This window comes from Lipotes vexillifer, unplaced genomic scaffold, assembly GCF_000442215.2.
Source record: "Lipotes vexillifer unplaced genomic scaffold, Lipotes_vexillifer_v1.1 scaffold680, whole genome shotgun sequence".
Classification (NCBI taxonomy): Eukaryota; Metazoa; Chordata; class Mammalia; order Artiodactyla; family Lipotidae; genus Lipotes; species Lipotes vexillifer.
In genome coordinates this window covers 2,515,842-2,524,620 of record NW_006780838.1, presented here as the reverse complement: position 1 = coordinate 2,524,620, position 8,779 = coordinate 2,515,842, and the positions used below count along the sequence as shown (strand labels likewise).

Sequence of the window (8,779 nt, the reverse complement as noted above, 5' to 3'; positions counted from 1 at the left end):
TCCAGAGAGTTGCTTCACTGAGAGAGGCACAGCCACGGTTCTGCCTTTGTGACTTGCCCACCCCGATTAAACACTAACGACAGCCCCCATGTGCTGAGCTTCCCCTATGAGCCGACCGTTGTGTGAAGCTGCTCTATAGACATAGTCATGCTTTGCGTGCGTTACCTCATTAGTTCTCATGACAGCTCCATGCAGCGGGTGTTGATATCCCTTCACGTTGCAGCTAGAAGGACTGAAGCGTGGAGAAGTTAAGCCGCATACCCAAGTGGTAGAGCCTGGGTGCGAACCCAGCCCCGTCCCTCAGTCAGTGGTTGCACCAGCCACACAGTTGCTCCGGCCAGAAAGCGCACGACTCTCGATTCCTTTCTTTTCTTCCTCCTCACATCCGCTCTCTCACCAGGTCCTCTTGACGCTCTCTCCTAAAGATGCCCCAGGTCTGGCCACTTTTTTCCATCTCCACAACTCTAGCTTAGCCCACTCCCACATCAGCCCCACCTGGCACGCTGCAGCAACCTCTTCACACTCTAAAACTGGATCCTGCCGCTGCCCTGTTTAAAACCCCCAGTGACTGTCCAGCTGCCGTGAGAAGAAAACCTAACCTTTCCCACGGCCCATGACAGGCTGTGTGATTGGGTCCTGGCTGCCCCGCCCCCACACCCCATCCTCCTTTCATTCCAGCCTTTGCATGGGATCCCCCTAGTGAGAATGCTCTTCTCCAGATCTTTGCTCCGCTGGCTCCTTCTCCTCATTCAAGTTTCTGCTCAAAAATCCACTCCTCACAGGGGCCCTCTTGGATCACCATAAGAAGAAGCCCTTCCCCAGCCTCACCCACAGCCCAGCCCAGTTCCTACATTGTACTTTCATCACAGTGCCTCCCTTCTTTATCTTACTCACTGCTGCATCTCCGGTGCCTAAGAGTGTGCCTGGAGCTGAGCAGATGCTCAGCACATGACTACGGAATGGATGGTGTCACGTGCTAGTCCCTTCGCCTAGAAAGCCCCGGCCATCCCGTGCCCCTCCCACACTGAACTGTGGAGCGTCCTTCAGTTCTGGCTCAAACGTCGTTTCCTCAGGGAAGTTTTCTGTGACCCTCTGTTGCATCCTTTTGTCACCTTTGCTTTTCCTGCAAATAATCACATATGCTTGTGTGATTATCTGGTTAGAGTCTGTCTCTCCCACCTGACTGTAAGCTCCTTGAGGGCAGAGGGTGGTCCACCTTGCTCCCTGCTTTCCTCATCGTGCCCAGCACATCCCTTTGTCGAATGGGTGAATGGAGGAGTGAATCCCTTTTCTGGTATCAGCTTGGTCCCTGGTTGGACTGTGTGTGCCTGAAATGAACAAGAAGTTCCTGAGTGCCCCTGACTCCCTGGTAATCTCATCAGTATGTGACTAGAGAGAGACTGCGGGAATAGGAAAGACACCTTTCCTTTTGGGAATCTCCTGACCCGGTGACACCAGCATGTAGCCCACGTTATACTGCCTGAAACGTTGCTCTGCTTTTTCAGTGTTGCCTTTTATGTTTCCTTCTTAGGACTTATGTCCACCCATTGGATACCCCACCGGTGAGCATGGCGCCCAGGAACACCCTCAGTCCACTTCACCAATGTCCCCTTTTTGTCATATTTCCAGTAACACATTGTTTTTAAAATGAGGCCCACCTGTATATAGTTGTGAGACGTTATTATCAACCCTGGTACACGTAGCAATAGATGAGGAACGTTTGGTTCAAAAATTCATATCCTGTTTCTGTGGCTGAATGATTTTGAACAAAGCTTTTCACTTCAGTTGCTGGCTTGCTCTTTACACCTCCAAAGGACTGAAAGGCTCAGAATCATAGAGATTCAGCTCATCAATGTGATCCCCAAACCCACTGTTGAGCCAGTGGGATCAGGAATCCAGTGCTACTAACTAATTTAACTTGTTGAAGCTTAGATTTCCTTTCTCACCCTCACCCTAAAATACCAGCAACCCTCACAGAGACAACTAAAACTTAGAAATATGGCTTTCAAAGAAACATTTCTAAAAATATCCTAATTTTGAAAATGAATGTAAGTTGCCTTACATTTATAAGGATTTTTTTTCCATATCAGGCAAAGAAGCCAAAGTTCGGAGTGTATACATTTGAAATGTTTGCTGGGTTCTTAGACCATATTGTTTCTCCAGAGGATACCACAAGAATCATTGTCCTACTACTGATTACCTAGAGCTAATACATTAATCACAGGGCTTTCTTCATACACCAAGGCTCTGTCTAGCTACATAATAGCATCCAAGTGTTTTGGCCAAGAATTAAGTAGTTTACATGAATGTAAGTGGAATTGTCTTAAAGCCTAAACCAGACACAGGTGTGGTTTTTGTTTTTGTGTTTAAGTTTTATTTTTTATTTTTCTGGGTTGTTTGTCTGGTTCTTTTTTTTTTTTTTTTTTTTTTTTTTTTTTTTTTTTTTTTTTGTCTTTCTTTCTTTCTTTTTTGGTAATATCTTCAGCTGATGTCCTGGCACTTGACAAAGTCATTCACACACTGTGGTCCATCTGCCTTCCCTCTTGGCGTAGGGATTAGTTCAAGCTGCTCCACTGATATATGCTCAAATGTCATAAGTACTTTTAGAAGCTCCTCTCCACCCAGCTTCTTGTCTCCAGAGAGTCATTCCTTTCCCCTTCCCCTCTTCCCCAGCACCAGCCAATCCCTTTTATCCTGCTTGTCCACTTAGTTCCCTTTCTGCTAGAACTCCCAGCTCCGTGGCATAAATAACATCCCTCGAGGTAGAATTTGTAAAAAATTCCAAAGATCTGCCTCGATTCTGTTGTCACATTGGACTCATCATCGGTAATATGTATCATGTGCTTCTCCTAGGGTTTCACATGCTTTATCACATTTAATCACTCAAGTAGTCCTGTAACTCTATCCTCCTCATTCAGCAGATCAGGCCGCCAGGGCTCAGAGAAGCTAGGCGGTTTGGCCAGCGCAGCAGCGTTGGAGCTAAAAACCCACATCTCCTGCCTCCAGCTTTCCTGCTAGCCCAAGGTCCCACTCGATGACATCTTTTGAAAGAATGGTCGCATTCAGGAGCTGGGGAGTAACTTGTCTCAAGATTTTATTGTGGTTGTTGTAATGAGACTTATTTGGGAAGGGACTTCTCTCTATAATCTAGAACACAAAAGATTAGCTCTATAGTTTCTTTTAAAAAAAATTTTTTTTTTTTTTTTTGTCTGTGTTGGGTCTTCATTGCTGCGCACGGGCTTCCTCTAGTTGCGGCGAGCGGGGGCTACTCTTCGTTGCGGTGCGCAGGCTTCTCATTGCGGTGGCTTCTCTTGTTGCGGAGCAGGGGCTCTAGGCACGAGGGCTTCGGTGGTTGTGGCTCAGGGGCTCTAGAGCACAGGCTCAGTAGTTGTGGCGCACGGGCTTATTTGCTCCGCGGCATATGGGATCTTCCCGGACCAGGGCTCGAACCCGTGTCCCCTGCATTGGCAGGCGGATTCTTAACCATTGCGCCACCAGGGAAGTCCTACGGTTTGTTCTTGAATTCAAACCCATCTGGCATTTTGACTCATTCATACTTATGAAAACCTTTGACATGCCAGACACCAGAGATAGAAACAAGACATGTGATTCCTGCTGTCACAGAAGCTAGTGGGGAGAAGACAAATAAATGGGCAGTTGTGGTATTTTAGTAAATACCTGGGTAGGGGACATACTGGGGTGATGGGAGCGTGTGACTGGAACTTACAACCCAGACTTGACAGGTGAGAAAGGCTTCCCAAAAGAGGGGACTTCTGACTTGAAGACTGAAGGATGACGGAGAATTTTAGGCAGCTTGGGATTGGGGTTGGGTGGGCAGTAAGGTTTCAGGAAGAGGAAAAAGCAGTGTGAAGGCCTGGAGGTGAGAATGTGGTCCAGGTTGTCTCAGTTTTTGCTTATTAGATCAGATTTCATGATGTAGCTGTTGGAGAGACTTGGAAAAAGCAGATCAGTGGGGAAAGCTACTGACCACGCTCAGAAAATACCTGTTTCTCACATCTAATCAACAGAAAAAACTCGAGTCTCCACTCGCATCCACCAATCCCTTCCTAGAAGATGAGCCAGCACCAGAGATGGAGGAACTGGCGATGGAAAAAGGAGACGTAGAGCAGGTAAGTCTGGTTTGCATTTCCCTGTGCAACCTACCTAATGTTTGTTTCTGAAAATGGGTCTGCTTGCTCTAAATATGATCCCTTGGCTGTTGACTACATTCAGAGACTACAACCTTGGTGGTCTTTATAGAAGGCCTTGATCTGAAAGTGCATTTAGAAACCGGAGTGAAAGAGCAGCCCTTCCTGCCCCACCCCTTGGCTCCCGAATGGCACACCGGCCTTAGCAACACGGCCAAGCTTAATTAATTAGTCCATGTGGTGGGGCGGCAGAACTCTGCCCCGCCTCCTTCATCATCTCCCAAGCTCGTCAGCTTAGCTTTCCATTGTCCCCTGATCTGGTCTGGTGATGACATGAGTGGCTGAAAGATCCCGGGTGAAGTTAGCAGCACCGTCAACCAGGAGAGGTCTCTGCTCAGCATAAGCCGAGCACCTTAGTCTGGAAGCCGGTGGAGAGGCCTGGAAACACCATGGTGACCAATGGCATATTTGGAGAGTTACTTTTCAGCACTTTGATTTCCTTCAGCTTTTTCTGCCCAGCTCTAAATTTCCTCTCCCTTCATCCCACAGAATGGTGTTTTTGTTTCACTGCCATTTTATGGTGAGAGAGCTTAGAGCAATAAATCAGGACTTTTCCTGTCTGGATTAGTGATCCTTCTTTTTAATTTTCTACACTTGGCTGCTAGAGGATTATTTTATGGTATTGTTTTTGCTCCAGACATCACCGAAAGGGAGGCCTACTGGGAAGAGCAGCTCTGGGAAACCCGTAGCCACGCACTTTGCAGTTAACCCTGCATTCCTAGCATGGGGAGGGTAGGTGTACAATTCTGGCAGGAGCCAAGAGAGCAGAGTTTCCAGGAGCAGTTCTGAAGTGATGTCATCAAATGTGTCTGATCCATCGATTAAATAATTATAATAACATGGATGCCTCACGTTTTCATGGTGCTTTATGGTTTAAAAGTCCTTTCCACGCTATATTCCCTTTCATCCTCACAATGCCTGCCTTTCCTTTTATAGGATTTTATATGGGAGCTGCAGGTTAAGTGACTAGCCCAGGGTTACACAGTTTGAAAGTGGAGGAGCTGAGACCAGAAGCTAGGTCTAGAAGTCAGAGACTAGAATTCCTTTTCTGGCGTTCCTTCTATTACATCGGTGATGTCTCCCTGAAAAGTGGAGGACATAGAAATGCATCCCGTGAATAAAAGTGAATGGATAAAACTGAAGGGATACCTTGAGGCCATATCCCAGAGATCTATGGGATTAGATGTAATTGATTTAAAGCCATCATATCAGCTAGGCTGGGAGAAAACAAAAGATTTCTTCTAACTAAAGAAATGCGTCTCTCACATTTTGGGAGGAAGGACTGGGGTGGGAAAGAAGACTGTGGGTGTGGAGCTCATCCTTCCCATGTATCCTCCACCCGCGCTCGTCACCTGCACCCTCTGAGCTGGCCTGGTGTGGCTGGGACGTTTTCAGGGCCCTCATGTCTCCCCAGTACAAGTGGCTGCCATTGTCATGTCCAGAATTGTGTAGCTGAACACTCAGATGCTGCCGTGAAAAGTTATCCCTTTCGCTAGTCATCTCTGGATATTATTAAACTGGATTATGATAGCCCCCATTAGCTACAAAATCAGTTTTGCCAGGTAACATATGATTTTTCTTTCTTGTGGAACTTTTTACTCATCTTTTAAGCTTGAGGTTACTGTCTTAGAGACAAAGACCTGCTCATTCTAAGGACACAGAACACAGGTACACGGGGTAAAGAAGAGTCACGTGATGGGGAAGATGCCAGACTCTGGTTTGCCATTAGCTGCCCGCATGACCTTAGGTAGGTTTTTACTCTCTCTAGACTTTCCTCGTTTCTCCATGTATAGAGCGAGGCAGTGGTTTTCCAGCTGTATTCCTTGGTGCCCTGTCAGATGTCACTGTGGGGAGTTGGGATGAGACCAGGGCCCCAAGTCCCTCCAAATACAGCAGTTCTGTTTTGAGTCACTTTTTTCATGGACTTCCATATAAAATTGCTTTTGGATCAGGGGCTCTAGGTGTGTTCAAAAAGAAAGTACTGAAAACCCCTGGACTAAATGATCCGCCCGTAGCTTCACGGGCTGTTACTTGTTAGTAATAAAACTTATACGTCAGTGACTAATGACTCCTCAGCTGCCATCCCGACCTCCCACCACCTCCCCAGCATCTGTCCCACTTGTGGTTGTTGATGTGGGAGCTCAGGACCCCCCTTTTCCCAGCCACTCGCTGGCTTCTGGAGCTGGGCGCACAGGAAGATGAGGAGCCAGGTGGGGCGCTCAGGGCAAGCCCACAGTGTGCTAGCGGCGAGCTCGGCCAGAGGTGGCGGGAGGCCCCAGTAGTTACCCAAACCACTGCATCCCTGCAGTTGGCAGACGGGTGGCCCTCGAGGTGAGGGTCACTCCCTGCTCACCGCTGCAGTTAGGCTCTGGAGAAGGGAGCGTGAACTTGAAAAGAGGTATTTAGTTTGAACAATCAGTTGCCAACATGTTCCTGATGATTAAAAACTGGCCTCTGAAGAGGGACTGAGGGTACTCAGAGTATAAAAGGAAGAGAGAAGGAATAAGGAATTTCTGGTTTTAAAATGTACCCTTCTGGTGATCCGAGCAGTTAGATTTAATCTGTTTACACTGGATAGTAATAAAAGGAAATGGGACCAGCTGCAGACCTCCTTACTGTGACAACAGTAACCTTTTATTATTCCATCAAACTCCAGGAGGAAATAGCTTAAACATCTGCGGCTTTTGGACAGAATTCACACACTCCAAAATCCAGCCTGAGTGCTACTGCTAAATGACTTAGGATATTCTTTAAGCTGAGAAGCAACCCTTTGGGGAGCTGGACGGTACAAAGGGAGACACCAGTATGAGCCGAAATTCCAGCCCATTTCATCTAAATATGAGCACAGCTAGGAGGCAGCCAGAGGCAGGAGGCAGCCCTGTGGAAAAAAAGAAAAAAGGAAACTTCAGGCAATCCCTCCCATTGTTCCCCTCTTGCTTCCAACTCACGTTGAAAACACAGTAAGAGGACAGAGAGCCATGGCGACAGGGCCCTCCTCACTGCCAGGAGTGCCGTTAGCGGACAGAGGCTGGGCGGAGCGGACTCCCCTGTGGGGATGGGGGTCAGGCCACCTGCACAGTCTGGTTGTGCGGCTCTCTGAGCCACATCCAGAGGGTTCTGTGGGGCCTCATGAAGCGTGGGGCCTCATCAAGCATGGGGCCTCTGGGAGACTGATCAAGATGAGTTTGTTGGAATATCATGTAGTCATTTTCCTTAATCATTAGAATCTTATGTTTTATACTGAATGAGCTCTTCAGACTTATCCATACATTTTTATCATATATCACTTTTGTGCATACATAAAAAGGAAAATATAAGCAAAATAAATAGGTTAAGATATTCCCAAGACTTCTTCACATTCAGAGCAAACCTTACTGAACCACCTAAAAAAAAAAAACTTTTTATTTTGAAATAATTATAGACTCATAAGAAGTTGCACAGAGAGGTCCTGGGTACCCACCTCTCAGCTTCCCCCAGTGCTGATGGCTAACATAACTATAGTGTGTTATCAAAACCAGGACGTTGGCTCTAACCCCGTTTTCACTCGGGCGTGGATGTCTGTGTTTCCCCACTGTGTGGTCCTCCAGGTCATCCGGAGTGTTGGTGATATGCCGTTTCTCAAAATGCTCCACTACTGTACCTGGGATTATCTGCCATGTTTTTTATTGTCATTTGAACTTTTTTTCTTTTTTAATAATGTCAAACTTAGGGAAAGTTTTAAGAATGTTACAAGGAACTCTCAACATCTTTCACTTGGGTTCACCAGTTGTTACTGTTTTGCTACATTGACTTTTCCATTTCCTCCCCCCTCCCTCTCTCTCTCTCTCTTTCTCTCCCTCCCTCCCTCTCTCTCTTTCACAACAAGTAAGTTTATAGGTATCACACCCTTTGCCTCTGAGTATTTCAGTATGTATTTCCTTTTTAGGAAATATATTCACTTAAGAAATATTTTCACTTAAATTACTACAGATCAAAATCAGAAAACTTAACATTAGTACAATACTATTATCTCATTTACAGACTTATTTAAGTTTTATAATGTGATTCAAGAGTGATAAATTGGGGCTTCCCTGGTGGCGCGGTGGTTGAGAATCTGCCTGCTAATGCAGGGAGCACAGGTTCGAGCCCTGGGCTGGGAGCATCCCACATGCCGTGGAGCAACCGGGCCCGTGAGCCACAACTACTGAGCCTGCGCGTCTGGAGCCTGTGTTCCGCAACAAGAGAGGCCGCGACAGTGAGAGGCCCGCGCACCGCGATGAAGAGTGGCCCCCGCTCGCCACAACTAGAGAAAGCCCTCGCACAGAAACGAAGACCCAACACAGCAAAAATAAATAAATTAATTAAACTCCTACCCCCAACATCTTCTTTAAAAAAAAAAAAAAAAAAAAAATAGAGTTACCATGTGATCCTGCAATCCTACTCCTGGGCATATATCCAGAGAAAACTATAATTTGAAAAGATACATGCACCCCAATGTTCATTGCAGCACTAATTACAATAGACAAGACATGGAAGCAACCTAAATGTCCATCAACAGATGAATGGATAAAGAAGATGTGGTACATATATAC

The 8,779-nt window shown here is 46.5% G+C and overlaps 1 protein-coding gene across 2 annotated transcripts in view; it reads left to right on the top strand.

The window, feature by feature from the left end:
- Positions 1-8,779, top strand: part of VPS53 (VPS53 subunit of GARP complex) — a 125,738-nt gene that overhangs the window by 61,468 nt on the left and 55,491 nt on the right. For both annotated transcript variants that reach the window (XM_007454234.1, XM_007454235.1), the window contains one exon: positions 4,029-4,130. In XM_007454234.1, coding sequence (XP_007454296.1) covers positions 4,029-4,130 — 102 coding nt within the window. The remainder of the gene's footprint in view (positions 1-4,028; positions 4,131-8,779) is intronic.